Raw genomic sequence first — 22446 nt, 5'->3', positions numbered from 1 at the left:
GGTATATAAGGCAAGTGTCTTATCCACTGTACTATCTCTCTGGTCCTCCTTCCACTCTATTATTTTTGTTTATTTTTGTTTTGGTGCCACACCCAGTGTGTCAGGGCTTACTCCTGGCTCAGGGATCACTTTTGGAAGTGCTTGGGGACCATATGGGAAGTAAGGGATCAAACCTTACTGTGTGTCTGCTGTGTACAAGGCAAATCCCCACCCGCTGTACGATCATTCTGGCACCCTCCACTTTATTTTTAACTGTAAAGAAATAACCTTCCCCTTGCTTGGCCTCCACCAAATTATTGTGATTTTATTCATAAATGCTTTGCCTATTAAAAAAATCAGGACATAACATTACATATCAGGACTGTATTTTAATAATAAATTGATGTTAATTTAATTTCTAGATAATTGGTATTTAATTTTTCAGTAAAAACAATCAGATGTATTAAATTTATCTACCTTTTACATTAAAATGATATTGTAGATATTGCTTTTCAGTGCCATTCCTTATAAAAATACAATTGTTGGAGCTAGGGATGTAGCTTCCTCCACCCCTCTCAGAGAGCCCGGCAAGCTACTGAAAGTATCTTGCCCACACAGCAGAGTCTGGCAAGCTACTCGTGGTGTATTTGATATGCCAAAAACAGTAACAACAAGTCTCACAATTTATTGTGAGACATTACTGGTGCCCGCTTGAGCAAATCAATGAACAACGGGCAGACAGTGCTACAGTGTGCTACAGAGATGTAGCTCAGTGGAAGAGCATTTACCTCGGTTATGTGAGGCCCTGGGTTCAATATTTGTCATTGAATATATATGTATATATATAATTTGTGGTGCTTATGTCTCTTTTTATCATTAAAATATCACATAATAATATATATTTTTCCAAATTGTAACAATCATAAATAAATGGGTTTTAGATTATTGTCTATAATCCAACAGATAATAGCATAACCTTTATACTAAAATTCTTTTCATAGATTGCAAATTTGGGGCTCTGTGATGTTACTGTTTTTAATTTTCCCTTCAATTTTTAAGTTCTTAAACTGAAACTTGACATGATAACGGCACAGCCTTGCCTGATTACTTTGTGACTGGAGTCAGATCAGATTTATAAATGTTCAGGGGTTGATGACCTCACGCCAGTGTGCTAGAATTGACAATAGGAAGACAATGATTCTTTTAGAAGTTATTAAATATAATGCTTATTTATTTTTAATGTTTGCTCATTTGTAATATGGAAGCCATTGTTCAGGCAAAAAAATCATGATACTAACCAAAATAAACCAAGTGACATCCCGTCATTGCCACAACATTCATGAGGAGGAGTCTGGTTCTGAGCAGACCCCTTTTCTAAGTTCAAGTCTTATAAACTTAGGCTGTTTGGGGCTGGAGAGACAGGAGGACCAGTAGGATGTTTGCATAGCACATGTCCAATGCAGATTCATCTCCAGCATCACATAACATCCCCTGAGCTCAGAGCGAGGATTAAGTCCTGAGAACTAAATTTCTTCCTTCCTTCCTTCCTTCCTTCCTTCCTTCCTTCCTTCCTTCCTTCCTTCCTTCCTTCCTCCCTCCCTCCTCTCCTTCCTTCCCTTCCTCCTTCACTCCCTCTTAATTTCCCTCCTTCCTTCCATTTTTCATTGTGTACATGACACATCTTTCTCCATTCACTTTTTGATGAACACTTATGATGAGTTTTCATTCTTGCCTTTTGTAAATAGTGCTGCTGTGAACATAGGGGTGCACATGTCTTTTTGAATTAATGTGGGTTTTTTTTTTTTTTTTGGCTGAGTACCCAGAGTGGAATTGCTGAATTACATGGTAGTTCTGCTTTCTGTTTGTGAGTAACCTCCACCTATTTTCTTTAAAGGCTACAGCAACTTAAATTCCCACCCACAGTATACAAGGGTTCTGTTTCTTCACATTCTCTCTGACACTTATATGAATTTTTCTGGGGTTTATTTTGGATATTAACCTCTTGTCTGGTGTCTGGTTTGTGGATATTGTCTGTCTTTCAGTAGATGACCTTTTCAATTTACTGATGTTTTCTTTTGCAGTACAGAAGCCTTTTAGTTTCATGTGAGTCCATTTAGTTTATTTTTATTTTGCTTCCCATGCTGTTGGAGGTAAACACCAGACAGCATTAAGAGCAATGTCAAAGAACTTTATCATTTTCAATGTCTCCTTTGCAAACCACAGCACTCAAAAGGAGAGAGAGAACAAAAGGGAATGCCCTGCCACAGAGGTAGTGTGGGAGGGATACTGGGATCAGTGGTGGTGGAGAATGGGCACTGGTGGAGGGACGGGTATTTGATCATTGTATAACTGAAACCCAAGCACGAAAATTTGTAAGTCTACAACTGTACCTCATGGTGTTTCACTAATAAAAATTAAAAAAAAAGAACTTTATCATTTGTTTTTAAAAATTTTTGTTGCTGTTGTTTCAGATCTTAGATTTAAATCTTCCATTCATTTTGAATCAGTTTGTGTATCTTGTGTAAGATATGGCTGGAGCAATAGCACAGAGGGTAGGGTTTACCTTGCACGCAGCTGACCCGGGTTCAATTCCTTCGTCCCTCTCGGAGAGCCCGGCAGGCTACTGAAAGTATCCCGCCCGCATGGCAGAGCCTGGCAAGCTCCCAGTGGTGTATTTGATATGCCAAAAACAGTAACAAGTCTCACAATGGAGACGTTACTGGTGCCTGCTCGAGCAAATTGGTAAACAATGGGAGGACAGTGCTACAGTGCTACAGTGTGTAAGATATCTTGTCTTGTTTCATTCTTTTGCCGGGACTCTTCCATTTTCTCAGCACCTTTTACTGAAGAGACTTTTCTTTCTCCATTGTAGGCTTGTTTGTACTCCTGGTTTCTTCCTCAGAAATTAGTTGTCTAAAATATGTTTTTTTAAGTACCTTTGATTCTATTTCATTGATCTATGGGCCTTTTTAAAATTTAATTATTTGACCACCATATTAAAAATACTCTTGCTTTATAATACAGTTTAAATCCAGGGAGCATGATCCTGCTACAATATGTTTTTGTTCTTTCCCTCCTCCACCCTCAGGATTTAAAAAAGTTTTTAAAATTTAATTTAATTTTTATAACGCACTGTAGCACTGTGCTTTATAAAAATAATATGGGACAGAATAGTGAACTGAGGAAATACAAATGAAAAGACCAGTGTTTTGAGGGCGGGTGGGCCTGAGAAGGATGGATGTGTTTTCAGATAGAGCGAGGAGGCGTTTCCAGAGAGCACCTGGCCAGACTGTGCCCACAGCCATGGGCAGGCCATAGCCAAGGACAGTGGTGTTTAAAGAGGAGGCAGGGCTGGCAGTGTAAGCTTATATTGACTGGAACAGGTAAGAAGTGACCAGGTGGGCTAGAACAGAGTGATTCCCTCAGTGAATCTGATAAGTCAAGGCCTCTTCCTTCATAGTCCCATCACAGTGACCTTCCATTTTCCTCACCCAGAATGACTAAAAATGTTAGATTTCCAACACACAGAAGAGTCATGGTGGTGGAGGTCCTGTTGGCATGCTCGGAGAGGAGGAATCTTGTCCCTTCTCTTGCAGAAACGCTACTCTTTCTCATCACTTCTTCCCAGACCTCTCAAGCTACCCCGGAAGAGGAAGCACTGCTTTCCCTCTGTTTGTGGCATGTTTCTGCTCATCTGAGTGGTTACCCCTACCCCACACAGTGGCTAGTTTACAGTCCACCCTCCTCTGCAGGTTATGACCCCCATGAAGGAGGAGATTTTGTTTTTTTAGCTACCTAATAGATACCAGATAAATGTTTTCTGTTGGTCTGCTCTGTAGATCAACCTCCCAACTGAAGTAGTTAGCATCTTTAAAATGGTTAAGAGTCCGTGTTTCTAAATATTAATAGCTCCCACACTGGTTTAATTTTATTTAGTCTAAATGAAAGAAATTATTATCTTGCTTCTGAAGAACTCTTGGCATCACAGTTGGCCATGAATCATTATTTTTTCTTCTCTTAAGTGTAATTTGTTTAAACTTAAAAGTTCTTTGTCTAGGAAAGTGAAATGTTCACATTTTGAAATTCTAAAAATAACTTCATTGGGGTGATGATGCCAAAACAATGGTTTCAATCAGAAATGCTTTCTGAACCCACCAACTAAATGAGAGTTAATGACTGAATCCCATCACTGTTACTAAGCATTCATTGTTTCAAGCCAGTTAACAAAAGCACTGAAACACCTAAGAGTGAAATATTTCTGAAATCCTCCAATTTTGTTCAGATTTCAAAAGCACTGATTATATCTTTTGGTATAAAGATTAAAAGTCCCTTAGATGAAAATATCGTCTGAATAGTATATCTCATACTATAATTTTAAACTTTTAATGTTGATTTTTTTTCCCTTGGTGGATATTCTCCTAAAATGGATCTTAAACAAATGATCTAGGGGCAGGACAGATAGTCTAGTGAGTAACGTGCTTTTTTTGCCCGAGCCTGACCTGAGTTTGACCCCCTGCACTCCATCTGGTCCCCTGACTGAGCCTGCCAGGAGTGATCCCTGAGCAAGAATCTGTAGTAAGCTCTGAGCATTGTTGGGTGTGGTCCCCAAACAAAACCAAAAAAAAGTGTTCTTCCTGTTTTTATTTTTGAGCCACACCCAGCCATGCTACAGGGGTGGGCTACTCCCAGATTGCTGGAGGGACCCTATGGTGTGGGGATTGACTTTGGCCTCCTGTCTGCAAAGCGCACACCCAGTCCTTTAGACATCTTCCCAGCCCAGCCAAGTTTTTTTTTTTTAATTGAATCACCGTGAGAAAATACAAGTTTTCATGTTTGGGTTACAATCACACAATGATCAAACAACCATCCCTCCACCAGTGCACATTCCCCACCACCAATCTCCCCAGTATATTCCCCTTCCCCTCCCCTCAGCCTCCATGGCAAACAGTTTTGCCCATTCTCTCTCTCTCTACTTTGGAGCATTGTAGTTTGCAATACAGACACTGAGAGATCATCATGTTTGGTCCATTATCTACTTTTGGCACACATCTCCCATCCCGACTGATTCCTCCAGCCATCATTTCCTTAGTGATCCTTTCTCTATTCCATCTGCCTTCCCCCCTCCACTCATGAGGTAGGCTTCCAGCTATGGGACAATCTTCCTAGCCCTTGTATCTACTGTCTTTGGGAGACAGCCTCATGTTATGTTATTCTATACTCCACAAATGAATGCAGTCCTTCTATGTCTGTCCCTCTCTTTCTGATTCATTTCACTTAGCATGATACTCTCCATGTCTATCCACTTATAAGCAAATTTCATGACTTCATCTCTTCTAACAGCTGCATAGTATTCCATTGTGTAGATGTACCAAAGTTTCTTTAACCAGTCATCTGTTGTAGGGCACTTGGGTTGTTTCCGGATTTTGGCTATTATGAACAGTGCTGCAATGAACAGATAGGTACAGATGTCCTTTCTTTTTTTTAAAAAAAAATTATTTATTTATTTATTTTATGTAGGAGTACTGCTATTTATTTAGCCACTGATTAGGCTGATTGAATTGTGCATGAACTCCACCTTACTTTTTTTCCCCATTTTTTATAATTTTATTTATTGAATCACCATGAAAGCAGTTACAAAGCTTTCAGGTTCAAGTCTCGGTCATACAATGAAACACCCGTACCTTCACCAGTGCCCATTCTCCACCACCAAAAACCCCAGTATAACCCCATCCCACACCCTCCCCCTACCTGTGGGGCAAATGATTTCCAAATTACTCTTTCTCTACTTTGATCACATTTAATATTTTGACACCAGACCCACCATTATCACTTGGGATTTTACCCCAACACTCAGATCTTCTGAAAAGGCAAAAGTAGACAATTTGTTTTCTATTGCTGGTTATGAATAACATATGACGTCACGTGGCTGCAGTAGTGGCTGCGATTTTGAAATTCCAAAATTTTAAGAATTAAATCGAGAAAGATTTCTTGCCAAAACCTGCTGGGTTTCGAGATTTGTTCCTGAGTCTCTTGGATCATGGCCGTTAAGCAGCTTGATCAGGAGCCGGGGAGGCCATTCTTGGGCAGCAACTCGGGGTCTTGTTGGGGCAGGGAGGAAAGGGCCGGTTCCACCCCCAACTTGTGAGGCCCTGCATGTTTCATCACTGCGGGCCCAAACCTGAGTGTCCAGTGGCCTCTGGCGGATGGCGGCCACCAAGCCACCAAGGGGGAGCAGGCACGGAGGGACAGCACCCTTTCCCTTCTGGGGTGGCCCGGCGACAGTAACCTACTGCGTGGTCTGGATGCATTTCTGCCAAAAGCCGTTGGGTTTCGAGATTTGTTTCGGAGTCTCTGGGATCATGGCCATTAAGCAGTTCGATCAGGAACCAGAGAAGCCATGCTTCCAATTATATAGCTGAGCTGGAGTTGGTTTGTGGGTGTGTCTCCCACATACCTAATTTTTGGCCGTTTACTTTCTTGGTAAACTTTGCCCCAAGTTTTTTGGGTCTGGCCGAACGCACAGCAGCAATTTTGGGGTATCTGGAAGCCTAAAGTTGCCATGAGGCTGCTGATGCACTCGCCTCACAGGTACAGATTGCCCTGCTGGTGGCACCATAACCTCCAGATGTCCTTTCTACTGTGCTTTCAAAAACTAGAAATTGAGCTTCCATATGACCCCGCAATACCAGACAAATGTTCTTAATATGCTGTATAATTTGCTAATTTCTTTGAGATCAAATTTACCTACAAATTTTTTACAGAGAAGTACAAAATCCAATAAACCTGTTAAAAAATCCATCACACATTTATAGAAGTGATTTCTTAAGCTTGAGGTGCAAATATGGGGTGAGAAGACTGTCAGAAATGCCACTGAACAGCCGCTGTTGATCTGTCTAACACGGCTTAATGGTAATTAATTTTATAAGCATTGAAATTTTACTTGATTATTTTCTCCTTATTTGAACACATTTGCAGTTTATTTCCTATAATGAGATAAAAGGCCTTTCATCAAACAACCAAGCTTTGTCAGCTTCATTCGCATTCCACTTCATAACTTAATAAGCCTTGGAGGTCATTTCAATTCCAGTCATAAGTTGTTAAATAATTTAATGCTTATTTTTTTCAACAGATGTAAATTATTAAAAAGAAAATGGCCCAGCGGAACACTGCATTTCCTTCTCTTGTCACCAAGGAAAGGTATAATATATGGAAAATATGCATCTAAGGTATACTTTTCCTTTCCACCAATCCTATGGGAGTGGGTGGTTGTGAACGAAACTTTTAGGCTCCTATCAGCCTGGAATGACTGCATTTGAGGACAAGACTGGGTCTGTGAAGTCCCTTTTCTAGCCTCCAGTTTACAGCTTACCGGGCACTGCTGAGCGACCATGACTAAGATTTCAGTCATACTACAGTTTGGCTGTGGTTTCCTACAGTGGTCTACACCAGCCTGGAGGCTAAACCTCTTGAATCACAAGTTTCAAACTGGATGCCATGAGGCCCAGATTATTAACTCACTGAAGTTCCTTGTTTGGCCTGTGTTTATTTATTTTTGCTTTGGGGCCACTCTGCCAAGGTTTGGGGAAGAGATGGAGTGCCAAGGATTGAAACCAGGTCAGCTGTGTGCAAGACAAGTACCTTTGTACTATCGCTCGAAATCCCCTTTTGGCCTCTGTTATTGAAAATACTCTTTGCACGCCACTAACCTGGGTTTGATCCCTGGCACACTGTATGGTCCCCCTAACAGCCAGGAGTGATCCCTGAGCGCAGAGCCAGGAGTCAGCCCTGAGCACTATGGTGTGTTCCCAACCATCTCTCTACCAGGAGTGATCCCTAAGTATAGACTAAACCTCAAGAAAATAAATTTCAAGAATCTACTTTGTGAGCTTGACTGCATCTTTAACAGTGGTACCCAGAGAAACAGATGCCCAGGCAGTGAGTTCCATGATCTCCATAAGCAAGAGACAGTTAAAAAACACTTCTCAATTAAAAGAAGCTATAACCCTGTGAATTTCACAGAACAAAATGGGATACAGACAATTGAACTGAGTCTGGCTACATGTAAGGCAAGCGCCCCAACCCTTGTACTATCTTTTAGGACCAGAAAATTGTTTTTGTTTCCATTTCGGGTTACACCCAGACGTACTCAGGGCTTAGTCCTGGCTCTGCTCAACAGTGTCCCTGGACATTGCTCCGGGGACTACAGGTACTACTGAAGTTTCAAATGAGGGTTGGCAGAATGCAAGGCAAGTGCCTCAAGGCCTCTTTTGGGTAGAAATCTTGCATCAACCCCACTTGTAACTGGTAGGGATAAATCACTTATATTTCCTTTTCTGGGAAGTCTTGGGTCTGGCTTTCAAAGGCTGATTTCCCCCGATAAACTAACACCCCAGATGCTGTGCTTTGCCTCACAGAAGAGTCAGAACCATGCCCCGGCACAGCCAGTCCCTGAGCATGGCCCCATACTCGTCCGTGAGCCTGGTGGAGCAGCTGGAGGACCGGATCCTCTGCCACGAGAAGACCACCGCTGCGCTAGTGGAGCACGCCTTCCGGATCAAAGATGACATCGTCAGCAGTTTGCAGAAAATGCAGAACAAAGGCGGAGGCGATCGCCTGGCCAGGCTCTTCCTGGAGGAGCACATCCGAAACATCACAGCCATCGTGAAGCAGCTCAATCGGGACATTGAGGTATATATAGCGTGCCCAGGCTGTGGGCAGGTGCCTTTCCCCAGTCTCGCTCTGCGTCTGCAGGTGGGCCTGGCCCCAGCCACCTTCCCCCGCAGTAACGGGCTCACATTGAAGCTGTTTGTCTTGTCTATGCCTACTGATCACCAAGGAAACTGCTTGAGCAAATACCCCTAGTTAAATTTATTCCAGTGTTTGATAGCAGTTACTGTCAGTGTTATTTATGTTTTATCTAAATTTACCTTCCTGGTTATTAAATCACTTTGTTTTGTTTGGCTCTCAATGGAGAAAGAGAAGAATCAATCAGATCATTACCCTGTAAAACTCTTCATGTTGTTAAAGACAGCTATTGAATCAATTACTAGGTCAGCCTTTGCTGCTTCAGATGAAATGTTTCTAGGTCATAATAATTACATGCAATATCGTTTATTACTTCTTAGAAGCCCATCTTATTGCTTAATTTTTCTCTGAGATGAGCTCAATAAAAAGCCAACGTTGTCTGTTTTTAGAATTTGTAAATGGCTATTTATTGAGCAATCACAGGGACCACATGATTTAGCTCTGAAAGATTCAAGTTATTTAGGGCTTAGGCTTTCACAATTGAATGCTCTCAGTATCCTTTGTAGGAAAAATTTAAATATATGAATCATAGATATATGATTTGATTAAGAAAAAAACTATTTCAAGTCATGAACACAAGTTTTAGTTATGGCTCCTGAAATTAAGGCTCAGTTTTATTTCAGTGTCAGATTTTTTTTAAATTTTAAAAATAGCTTTGTTGATGTATAACTTTCATTTTATTATGTGTGTGTGTGTGTGTGTGTGTGTATGTGTGTGGTTTGGGGCTAACCCTCCTCCCCCACCCAGTGATGCTCAGGGCCTACTTCTGGTTCTATACTCAGGGATCACTCCTGGGAGGAGTTGGGGAACCATATTGGATGCCGGGGACTGAACCAGTGTTCACTGCATATAAGGCAAGGTCCTAATTCCTGTACTATCTCTCTGGTGAGATATAATTTAAAAAAATTCTTTTAAAATTTTAGGCAGTGTAAATCATACTTTTACATTATTTATGATACTATTATGGACAGGTGTTTGTGCACACAGTGTTCCAGTACCATACCCAACACCAGTGTGTCACCCCTGCAAACCATGGCACCCCACATTTCCCCATGGTGGTAAGTTAAGTTCTGTAGACCAGTTCTCAGATTCTGTCCCCTTTGGTCATTCACTGCTCCCTTACTGTGCATCTTAACATCCTACATACGAGAGAGATCATTCTGTGTCAGGCCCTCTGCCTCGACTTACCTCTCAGCAGGATACTGTCCTGATCCATCCACAGAACTGCAGATCACATGACTTTTCTTCTAGGCATCTTTTCTTCTTTATCTAGGCATCGACCCATTGTATGAATATAGTTCAGGCCTCTCTAGTTAATTTATAGATTTGTGCAGCTGAGCCTCAACAGTTCACTTGTAGGACATTCCCTCAACACCCAGATTTGAATATGCCTTTTGCAGACAATCCGGATCTCTGCCTGAGCCCTAGGAAATCTCTCATCTGCTTTCAGTCCCCGTGAGCTTGTCTGTTCTGGATACTTCATGAAAGGAGTCTTCTTTGAACTCTGTCTTTTCCTTCTTTCACTTTGCAGGATCCTCTTAAAGCTCAGCCGTGTTCTATCACAGATCAGTAATACTTTGTTTTCCGGAGTCGTTTCCTGCCATATGGCTGTTCCTCATTCTGTTTATCATGACTTAGTGGGCATTTGGATTCTTCCCAGTTTTTAGCTCTTGTGAATAGAGCTTCTGCAAACACCTGTTTTTGTGAGAAAAATCTGTTTTCCTTTCTTTTGGGCCTATCACTAGGAGTGGAATTGCTGGATCTTGTAGAAACTTATGTTAGACTTTTTATTTTATTAATTTATTTTTACTCTCATCGCTAGAAGTCCAATGCGCTATCCATTGCGCCACAGAGCCCTCTCGCCCGCACGGCAGAGCCTGGCAAGCTCCCCGTGACGTATTCGATATGCCAGACACAGTAACAACAAAGTCTCCAATGGAGACGTTACTGGGCCCGCTCGAGCAATTTATTTTGGGGCCTCCCAAGTGGTGTTCAGGAGGTCAAGGAGCCCCACCCTAGGTTTCAGGGGTTTCTTGGTCAGCTGAGATCGTATTTCAGTGGTAGGGCTTGAGGGTGCAATGCTGCTTCAGCCCCGCGGTGTAGGGGAGACCCGAGGCCACCTGGGTGAGGCCTCCGGGACTGCACTAGAGCTGCCTGGGAGACCCTAGGATGCTGGGACTCAAACCCAGGTGGTGGTACCAGGCATGTGCTCTAACCACTGGACTATATCTCAGTTCCCCATTTTAAAAAATATTGTATTTGGGGGTTTCCCCAGCTGTGTTGGGGGTCTACATCCGGTAGTCCTAGGCCCTCATGTAGTGCAAGGGATTGAACCTGTAGCTCCGTGCATGTCCAGCACATACTCCACCCCTGGCAAGGAGACATCACTCCAGTCCCTATTTGATCTTTGTCGAATCACATCCAAATGGCTGGTCTGAAGACTGTGGGTTATTTGAATTGATGATTTATTTAAGTTACATATGAGTTTGTTCTATTCTTTTCCCCATGTCTTGCCACTACACTAGGCCAGTTTTAATGCAAAAGCAAAGTAGAATATGCTTTTTTTTCTTCTTCCCTTTTTGGATTTTGGGCCACACATGGCTGATATGGGTGTAATTCTGATTTTACACTCAGGGATCACTTGCAGCAGTGCTGGGGGGGTGGTCATATGTGGTGTCAGGGATTGAATCTCGACCTGCCACATGCAAGGCAAGACCCCTGTTTGCTATACTATTGCTCTGGCCCTATAACGTCTTTTTTCCCCCACACAATTCTCTCAAAGTGGTTCTTTAAAAGAATTACATTATTTTTTTAAATTAGTTTTTTTTAGAATTACATTGCACAGTTATATCAGGCCCATACTATGCTTCTAATATCTCAACATTCTCACCTGCCCTTAGTATTATCTGCCCCTTTCCCATTCCCTCCTCCTTCCCTTCACTGTTGTTTTTGTTATGATGACCAGGGGTCACACACATGTCTCACTTGGGTGCTCATCTCGTTAGCTACAGTGTCCACACCACTTGGGTGTGGAGGGCTAGGACCTTACTTGTGGTCTCTCTCCACGGTCTTGAGCTGCAGAGTTCTTAGGATTCACTCATCAGTTGTGGCAGCCTTGGGGACTGGACTTTCTGCTAACAGGCTTTCTGAGCTGTGGAGCTGGTCTGGAAGCCCCTCCTGCCCTTGATCCCTGTTAATGGCTCTGTAAGTCTGTTTCACAGCGGTTTCCAGTGGCATAACCTAAAGATGATTGTGTTGAGCACCGTGTCCTGTACTTATTGGCCATTCGTGTATCTTTGTTGGTTACATCTTTACAAGTTTTCTAGCACATTTTCTTTTTCTTTTCTTTTTTTTTATGTAGGAGCACTGCTGTTTATCCAGCCACCGATTAGCTGATTGAATTGTGCATAAACTCCACCCTACTTTTTTTTTCATTTTTTATAATTCCACCCATTGAATCACTGTGAGAGCAGCCACAAAGCTTTTGGGTCTAAGCCTCGGTCATACAATGAAACACCCGCACCCTCACCAGTGCCCATTCTCCACCCCCAACACCCCAGTATACCCCCATCCCACACCCTCCCCCACCTGTGGGGCAGATGATTTCCACATTATTCTCTCTCTACTTTGATCACATTCCAATTTTGACACCAGACCCACAATTATTATTTGAGATTTTACGATAGCACAGTGGTAGGGCATTTGCCTTGCACACAGCCAACATGACCGACACGAGTTCGATTCCTACGCCCCTCTCGGAGAGCCCGGCAAGCTACCAAGAGTATCTCGCCCACACAGCAGAGCCTGGCAAGCTACCCATGACATATTCAATATGCCAAACACAGTAACAACAAGTCTCATGATGGAGATGTTACTGGGCCCGCTTGAGCAAATCGATAAACAACGGGAGGACAGTGACAGTGACCCCAACATTCAGATCTGCTGAAAAGGCAACAGTAGACAATTTTTTTTTATTGCTGGTTATGAATAACATATGATGTCACATGGTTGCAGTAGTGGCCACACGATTTTGAAATTCCGAAATTTTAACACTTAAATCTGGAGGGATTTCTGCCAAAACCTGCTGAGTTCCGAGATTTGCTCCTGAGTCTCTGGGATCATGGCTGTTAAGCAGCTTGATCAGGAGCCAGAGAGGCCGTTCATGGGCGATGATTTGGGGTCTCATTGGGATGGGGAGGACAGACCCAGCTCCACCCCCATCCCGTGAGGCCCAAAGTGTGTCATCACTGCAGGCCCAAACCTGACTGTCCAATAGCCTGTGGAGGATGACGGCCACCGAGCCACCAGGGGGAAGCAGGCAGAGGGACAACACCCTTTCCCCCCTGGGGTGGCCTGGCTACAGTAACCTACTATGTTGTCTGGACGCATTTCTGCCAAGAGCCACTGGGTTTCGAGATTTGCCTCTGAGTCTCTGGGATCATGGCCACTAAGCAGCTTGATCAGGAGCTGGAGAGGCCATTCGTGGGCGATGACTTGGGGTATCATTGGGGTGGGGAGAACAGGACCGGCTCCATCCCCATCCCGTGAGGCCCAAAATGTCTCATCACTGCGGGCCCAAACCTGACTGTCCAATGGCCTCTGGAGGATGACAGCCACCGAGCCGCCAAGGGGGAGCAGGCGGAGTGACAACACCCTTTCCCCCCTGGGGTGGCCTGGCGACAGTAACGTACTGTGGGGTCTAGACACATTTCAGCCAAAAGCCACTGGGTTTCGAGATTTGTTTCTGAGTCTCTGGGATCATGGCCGTTAAGCAGCCTGATCAGGAGCCAGAGAGGCTGTTTGTGGGTGATGACTTGGGGTCTCGTTGGGGTGGGGACGACAGAACCGGCTCCACCCCCATCCTGTGAGGCCCCACGTGTCTCGTCACTGTGGGCTCAAACCTGACTGTCCAGTGGCCTCTGTAGGAAGGCGGCCACAGGCCGCCAGGGAGGAACAGGCCAAGGCATGAAACCTATTCCCACCTGGGTTGGCCCAGCACCGGTAACGTACTGCAGGGACCAGACACATTTCTACCAAAAGACGCTGGGTTTTGAGATTTGTTTCTGAGTCTCTGGGATCATGGCCATTAAGCAGTTCAGTCAGGAACCAGAGAGGCCATGTCTCCAATTATATAGCTGAGCCATATGGGTGTGTTTCCCACATACCTAACTTTTGGCCATTTACTTTCTTGGTAAACTTTGCCCCAAGTTTTCGCGGTCTGGCCAAAATTACAGCAACAATTTTGGGGTATCTGGAAGTCTGAAGGCGGCATCAGGCTGCTGATGCACTCACCTTACAGGTACAGATTGACTTGCTGGCGGCACCATACTCCCTGCACATTTTATTTTTCACCTTTAAATTTCGGTAGTATAGAAATGAGGGCCAGGAGGGGTGACAGTTGGAAGCTTGCCACAAATGGGGCAGAGGGGAGGGCAGTTAGGATAGAGAACGGACCATTATGACAATGATAGTTGGAAATGATCACTCTGGACAAGATCTGAGTGTTGAACGGCGGTAAAGGGATACTCTTTCAGTACCTGTATTGCAAACCATAATGCCCAAACAGAAATTGGGGGTTGGGGGTGGAGAGAGAAAGTGCCATCCATAGAGGCAGGCTGGGGGGTGGCAGGAAGGAAACTAGGGATATTGGTGGTGAGAAATGGTGAAGAGACAAGTGTTAGAACATTGTACAACTGAGACCCAATCATGAACAACTTTGTAACTGTATCTTATGGTGACTCAATAATAAATAAATAAATTTCGGTGTTGGTGTTCGGGGAGAGGTTGAGCCATACCCAGGAATACTCAGGGCTTACTCCTGGCTCTGTGCTCAAGGATCACTCCCAGTGGGGCTTGGGGTCTGTATGTGATGCCAGGATTAAGCTGGTATCAGTCGTACTCAAGGCAAGTGCCTTAACCTATGTACCAATTCTCCAACTTCTGTTTTTTCTTTTCTTTTTTTTTTTTTTTAATTTTTTTATTTATTGAATCACTGTGGAAAAGGTTAGAAAGCTTTAAGGTTTAGGTCTCAGTCATGCAAATATCAAACACATTTCCCTTTACCAATACTTATTTTTTACCATGAAGAACCCCAATAAAACCCCACCCCCCACCCCTCCCAGTCCCTGTGAGGCAGATGAATTCTAGTTAACACTCTATCTGCTTTGATTAGATTCATTGTTTCAATAGAAGATTCACCACTATTATTTAGAGTTTACCCCCCCCCCCCAAATCAGACATGCTGAAAAAGCATTGTGAAGTGATTTGCTTTCTACAGCTGGGTTCAAGAATTAAATATTGGTTTTGGATTTCTGCTATTTTACTTATTGACCCTGGAAGTATTTCTACTGAAAGTCAGATAGTTAAGAAATTGGTTTCTGTGCTCTGGAGTCGTGGCCGTGCTGGAGAGCCGCTCGTGGGGGGCAACTGGTGGCCTCGGTAGGGCGTGAAGGGCGGACCGAAACGCCCCCCTTCCCATGAGGTTTTAGTCGCCCCCACACCCCCGGCTCATACCTGCTGTCCACGAGGCTCCCATGCAGCTGCCATCTTTCTTTCCAGAGAGGAGAGGGCGACTGGGGCAACACCCTTTCCCCTCCGGACAGACATGATGGCCTGGATTAACGCATAGTCCGTTCACTTTTCTGCTCCAAGCTGCCGGGTTCTGCATTAATTCCTTGTGCTTCTGGGGCCGTGGCTGTGCTGGAGAGCCGCTTGCAGGGGGCAACTGGTGACCTCGGTAGGGCGTGAAGGGCGGACCGAAACGCCTCCCTTCCCATGAGGTTTTAGTCGCCCCCACACCCCAGGCTCATACCTGCTGTCCACAAGGCTCCCATGTGGCCGCCATCTTTCTTTCCAGAGGGAAGAGGGTGGAAGGGAGCAACACCCTTTCCCCTCTGGGCAGACATGATGGCCTGGATTAACGCATAGTCCTTTCACTTTTCTGCTCCAAGATGCTGGGTTCTGCATTAAGTCCTTGTGCTTCTGGGGCTGTGGCCGTGCTGGAGAGTCGCTTGTGGGGGGCAACTGGTGACCTCGGTAGGGCGTGAAGTACGGACCGGAACGCCCCCCTTCCCATGAGGTTTTAGTCGCCCCCACACCCCCGACTCATACCTGCTGTCCACAAGGCTCCCATGCAGCTGCCATCCTTCTTTCCAGAGAAGAGAGGGCGAATGGGGCAACACCCTTTCCCCTCCGGCAGACTTGATGGCCTGGATTAACGCATAGTCCGTTCACTTTTCTGCTCCAAGCTGCTGGGTTCTGCATTAAGTCCTTGTGTTTCTGGGGCTGTGGCCATGCTCTAAACTTAACTCTGATTTTCAGGGAGAAACGTTGGGTGGTTTACTTCCCATTGATCACTTTGTATATAGAGAGATGTCGCGAGGCCGCATAAGCGGCCGCGCGGTTTTGAGGAAAAGTCCTAGTTCCCGCATACCCGAGCTGTGCTTGTAGAGGCTTCTGGTCACCGGGGTTCCATCTGGGGGAGGCGGGATGCGGTACCTACCCCATCTGGGACTTCCCGATGATCTCGGCTCTTTTTGGAACCTGTTTTTTTTTTTCCTCCGGGAGCTGTGGATCCCGCCCTCCATGTGGCCCTTCTCTTCGGCTGTATGCTCCAACTTCTGTTTTTAAAGTTTAAATTAATTATTTTTTTGGCACACCACGCTGTGCTCAAGTGGCCCAGGGCAGTGCCCAGTGATACTCAGCCAATCAGGCTATATACCTCATGCTAGGGTCTGAGGATGTGGTGCTTCTAGGGCCCCCATATTTCTGGGGATCAACAGGGCCACCATTAGAGCTTGGGGTCACCACGGCCACACCTGGTGATGCTCAGGACCTCTCCAGTGATAGTAGGGGCCCATGCAGTGCCCCGGATGACACCAGAATCAGATGAATGCCAAGTTCTATGCTATCTCTCCAGCCCTTAGAAGGTAATTTTGGGGCTGGGATGTGGTTCAGTGGTATAACATATGCTTTGTGTGCATAAGACCCTGGGTTTGATTATATATAATTTTATATATAAATTGGTGTCACAATGGAGACATTACTGGGCCCACTCGAGCAAATTGATGAACAACAGGAGAATAGTAACAATAATACATAAATTATATATCAATAAAAATATTTTAAAACTTTTGTTTATATTTGGATCACACCTGTCAGTGGGGTTACTCCTGACTCTGAACTCAGGATTATTCCTCGTGGTGTTCTGGGGAATCGTATGGGATGCTGGAGATCAAATCCTGGTCGGTTGAATGCAAGGCAAAAGCTCCCCTGACTGTATTATCTCTTCAGCCCAATATAAAAAGATTTTATTTTATTTCAGATAGCACAGCGGGTAGGGCGTTCGCCTTACAAGTGGCCAACATGGCCGACCCGAGTTCAATTCCTCCGCCCCTCTTGGAGAGCCCAGCAAGCTACCGAGAGTATTCAATATGCCAGACACAGTAACAACAAAGTCTCCAATGGAGACGTTACTGGGCCCGCTCGAGCAAATCAATAAAATATACCATTTAAATTATTTAAAACTACTTTACTCAAGGCCTCCCCGCCTGCAATGTTCAGGGATCTCTTCCGGGGGACGGGGTGCTCAGCCCGGCGATTGAACCCAGGGCAGCCGCTTGCCGGGCCAAGGCGCTCCCTGCTGCGCTTATCCGTCTGGGTTACGGCACTAATGGAGCCTCGGACCCCGTCTCGGGCACCCTCTGACAGGAAAGCGCTCGGTAGGCGCAGAGCCACAACGGTTCGCGGGCTAGAGCAATAGCACAGCGGTAGGGCGTTTGCCTTGCACGCAGCCAACATGGCCGACCCGAGTTCGATTCCTCCGCCCCTCTTGGAGAGCCCGGCAAGCTACCGAGAGTATCTCGCCCGCACGGCAGAGCCTGGCAAGCTACCCGTGATGTATTCGATATGCCAAACACAGTAACAACAAAGTCTCCAATGGAGACGTTACTGGGCCTGCTCGAGCAAATTGATGAACAACGGGAGGGCCTTTACCTTTACCTTTACCTTTACTCAAGGCAGGACAATAGTACAAAGGACGAGCACTTGCCTTGCACGTGGTCAACTGGGTTCAACCCTTCGCATCCCACTTGATCCTCTAAGCACCACTAGGAGTAATTCATAAGTTCAGAGCCAGGAGTAACCCCTGAGCATTGCCGGGAGTGGCCCCCAAACAATAAATAAAGAATGAATGAATAAATAAATAAATAGATAAATAAATATGTTGCTTAGGGACATTAAGTACATTTACCAGGCTATCTGAAACCATCATCACTTGTTGATTTCTAAGTCTTTTTAATTGTCCTTAATATAAGTCTGTTCCCACTAAACAGTACTTTCCTGCTCATACTCTCTTTAATTCCTAATAACTTCTTTTCTATTTTCAATTTCTATGGATTTGCCTATTTTAGATTTGTCATCTAAATGGAATCACTTACATATTTGTTCTCTTGTGTCTGGGTTAGTTAACTTCCCGTACTTCCAAGGTTTCTGCCTCTGATTAATGTGCTAGAACCTCTTTTTATTTTTAACTTTTTAAATTTCATTAATTTTTTTATGTTGGGGTTTAAAACTTTTTGTGAAATAGAATGGCATATAAAATAAAAGGGTATCTTAAATTATGGTAAGAATAACATTTTAAAGGAGAATATGCTAAATTTTCACCATTGAAAAGCAGGTAATATCTAACTACCTACTATGTTTTTCCCCAGAGGAATAAAACAGAACCCAGAGCCTTATATAAATCTACGTAAAACATCTGGGATAAAATCCAAAATTATTCAACAAAAGAAGAATTAGGACAAGACCCTTTCTCAAAAGAAAATAATTATAGACTAATCCTAATTGGAGCCAAATGTTGAATTGAGTGACATAATAAAAAAGATCTTATAAGTATATTCAATGGAAAATATGCTAATAATAAATGAATATATATAAAATATAAAATAGCAGCAGAGAAATAAAATCTGTTTTATAAGAACCAAGAGGCTGGCAAGATCATGCAGAGGTTAAAGTACTTGTCTTGCTCCTGGTGACCCGGTTTTAACCCTCACTGAGGGTCCCCTGAGCCCTAGCAGGAGTGATCACTGTACACAGAGCTCTGGACACAGCTTGGTGTGGCCCCAAAACCAAAGAATTTAAAGCTGTCACTGTCACTGTCCTCCCGTTGTTCATCAATTTTCTCTAGCGGGCCCATTGTGAGACTTTGTTGTTACTGTGGTTGGCATATTGAATACGTCACGGTAGCTTGCCAGGCTTTGCCATGCGGGCGAGATACTCTCGGTAGCTTGCCGGGATCTCCGAGAGGGGTGGAGTAATTGAATCCAGCTCGGCCAGGCCGGCCGCGCGCAAGGCAAACCGCCTTACCCACTGTGCTATCGCCCCAGCCCCAAAGCAAAGAATAATTTTTTAAAAATAGGAAGAAAGAGATAAAACAAAGGCGAAGGCACTTGCCTTCCATGCCCCTGACCCCAGCTCCTCTCTGAGCTACACGATCACCCCAGTACAAATCGGAGCGACGCCTGAGCAGAGCTGGGGCAGCCCCCAAGTAATTCCAGAAGAACTGAGTATACATTTTATAACTCAAAAATATAGTATCTGAGGATAAAAAAAAATTTGTTAATTCGACAGCACATAGGTAGAAAGAAAACTGTAAACTCTGTAAATTTGAATCAGTAAAGTTGAAAATAATAATCAGTAATCTTGAAAATGTCTCTTCTCCTGTTTCACATTTTGTGTATTTTAGGTATCTTGCTACTTCAAATTAGGGGTTCTTTTCCTTTTCCAAATTAGGGACTGGAGTGATAGCACAGCGGTAGGGCATTCGCCTTGCACACGGCTGACCCGGGTTCGATTCCTTCGCCCCTCTCAGAGAGCCTGGCAAGCTCCCCGTGACGTATTCCATATAGCAAACAGTAACAACAAGTCTCACAATGGAGACATTACTGGGCCCGCTCGAGCATATCGATAAACAATGGGAGGATAGTGACAGTGACAGTTTTCTTTTATAGAATTTCCTGAAATATTTCCTGGAGTGCTAGTTTAGTTGGTAATTAATTCTTTGTGTGTGTGTGTGTGTGTGTGTGTGTGTGGTTGGCCTACACCTGGCAGTACTCAGAGACTATTTCTGACTCTCTGCTCAGGCCTTGGTGGTACTTGGACCACACTGGTGTGGGGGGATTTGAATCAGGGTCAATTGGGTGCAAGTCAAGCACCTTAACCTTGGTTCTATCTCGATAGCCTGGTAATTTCTTCTTTCTGTAGTTGTCTTCGAGCTTCTTATTTCTCCTTCACATCTAAATGATAATCAAACAGGGTGGAGTCCTTTGCATTCAGTACTTTGCATACGTCATACCACTCCCTTCTGGCCAGTAGATTTTCTGGAGAGAAATCTGCTGCTCATTTTAAGGTAGCTTCTTTTCTATATGACCCTGCGTTTTCTGTTGCTGCTTTTAGAAATTTCTCTTTCTCTCTACCCATCTCCCCCCACTATAATTATAATGTATTTCAGTATATATCTCTCTTGATTTAGCTTGTTTGGGACTATTTGAGCTTCCTGAATCTGCCTATCTAACTCCTTTCTCAGTTTAGGGAATATATTAACTATTATTCCTGCAAATAATAATAGTTCCCTTCCTTTCTCTTCTCCTTCTAGAACCTCCTATTATGTGATAACATATGCAACTCATATGTTATTATCATTGTTTTTCATTCATTTTGCTAATATTTTTAGGTGGCTTTCACTGCTTTATTTTCTAGCTTGCTGATTTGATGTTTGATTTATTTCATTCTGCCATTGAGCTCCTCTATTATTATCAAATTTTACAGAGCTGTTACTGTTTTCTTTAGGTCTATAATTTTTGCTTGGATTTTTCTCAGACTGTCAACCTCAGTGCAGTGAGTGTCCTTCGGATGATTGCTTTGAATTCCTAACTCTGCTGGATTAGTTTTTTCCAGTCTACTGTTTGCTCCGCTGGTGTGCTCCACTGAGGTCTTCGTCTCCTCATTAATCTGGTGCTCCCTGAAGAGTGGGAGCTGAGGAATTGTGGCAGGGAGGTTTAAGTGGAGGCTGGGGTCTCCATTCCAACAGTGACAGAGCATACACTGCTGGCAGAGGGCAGTACATGACTTGTCATAGCGCTGTAGGCAGAGGTGCCCTTTCGCTGACTGGCTATACTTTGGGAGTTCTGCAGGGTGCTTTCTGTCTGACTGTGGGCGTGTGGTCTGCTTGGGGACTGGCTGGGTCTAGGTCTGTTTGTCTGCCGCAGAAAACAGTCTAGATAACTGTCTCCCAGGCCCCCCACTCGCTCAGCTATTTGCAAGCAGTGGCTGGAGCAACGCGAGGGATTTGTTCCCAGAGTCTGCCACTTTGGAGAGTGAGAGATCCAACATGGTGCCGTGTGCTGTGGCAAGAAGCTTAGGAGAGTGGGTCCAGGTGGCACCTGTCAGCAACTCTCACCCCTGTTTTTCCCCTTTAACTTCCTGTGTCTTATTCTAGTAGTGTAACTACAGAATTGAGCGCCTGATGATTGGTATATCCCCTACCTTACTTCCCAGGGCAAAGTCCCTTGTCTTAGAAATATTTTCTTAATTTCAGCTTGATGCCCTCTGAGTGTGTGATGGTGGGGGTGGTGGGGGTGGGGTGTGGTGTGGTGGGGACTTCTCTTCCTAGCTCCAATTTGGGTGCTGTTGTCTGTCTCTTGCTGCTGGTTCCTCAGAGTTGAGGTCAGTCTCTGTGTAGAGGCATCCAAGTTTTCATCTACATTTTCTGAGATCACAAGACAAGTGTAAATACACATTCTCTCTCCTTGGCTGTCTTCATCATGCCATATGCAAGAACAGCCCATTTTTCAATTGCATTATTATTGCATTGAAAAATTTTGTTATATAGTGCACAAAAATATCTATTATAAGTGATTTTTTAAACTATTTTGTGGCTTATGTATTCATTCTTTTAATTTTCTAGTTTGTGTCTTTTGAAAGCAAAAATTTAAAACATCATACTCAAATCCAGGGCTGGAACGATAGCACAGCGGGTAGGGCATTTGCTTTGCATGTGGTTGACCCAGGCGACCCAGGTTTGATTCCTCTGCCTCTCTCGGAGAGCCTGGCAAGCCTAGCAAGCTACCTGTGACGTATTCGATATGCCAAACACAGTAACAAGTGTCACAGTGGAGACATTACTGGGCCTACTTGAACAAATCAATGAACAACGGGAGGACAGTGACAGTGACTCAAATTCAATTTACAGGTTTTTTTTTTTAATTCATGGTTTATACTCTTCACGTCTTATTTTAAGAACTTTATCCAAAACCTAAGGTCACAAAGACTGTTTCTTGTACTTTCTTCAAAAGTTTTAATTTTGGTTCTTATTTTTAGATCTGTAATCCTTTTAATTAATTCTTTCTTTTGTATTTGTGGTTTTGGGCCATACCCAGTGGTGTTCAGGACTTATTCCTGGCTCTGCACTAGGGATCGCTCCTGGCTGGCCAGCGGACCATGTGAGATGCTGGGGATTAAACTTGCATCAGCCATATGCAAGATAAGCACCCTACTTGCTGTACTATTTCTCTGGTTTCAATTGTTATATAAAAAATAAGGTAATGTTCTAAGTTGTTATTGTTTTTTCCATATGGTCATCCAGGGAAAATCAATCATTTTCCA

General features: G+C 44.1%; 1 protein-coding gene across 2 annotated transcripts in view; it reads left to right on the top strand.

The window, feature by feature from the left end:
• Nucleotides 1-22446, top strand: part of FAM81A (family with sequence similarity 81 member A) — an 88463-nt gene that overhangs the window by 17361 nt on the left and 48656 nt on the right. The window contains exons 2-3 of one of the 2 annotated variants that reach the window (XM_056130677.1): nt 7109-7176; nt 8394-8667. In XM_056130677.1, the coding sequence (XP_055986652.1) occupies nt 7130-7176; nt 8394-8667 (321 nt within the window). In that variant the 5' untranslated portion in view covers nt 7109-7129. Of the gene's footprint in view, nt 1-7108; nt 7206-8393; nt 8668-22446 lie in introns of both variants that reach the window. The other variant, XM_056130678.1, reaches the window with a different exon arrangement.

Source organism: Sorex fumeus, unplaced genomic scaffold, assembly GCF_029834395.1.
Source record: "Sorex fumeus unplaced genomic scaffold, SorFum_2.1 ptg000081l, whole genome shotgun sequence".
Taxonomy (NCBI): Eukaryota; Metazoa; Chordata; class Mammalia; order Eulipotyphla; family Soricidae; genus Sorex; species Sorex fumeus.
This window is presented reverse-complemented; position numbering and strand designations above follow the sequence as displayed.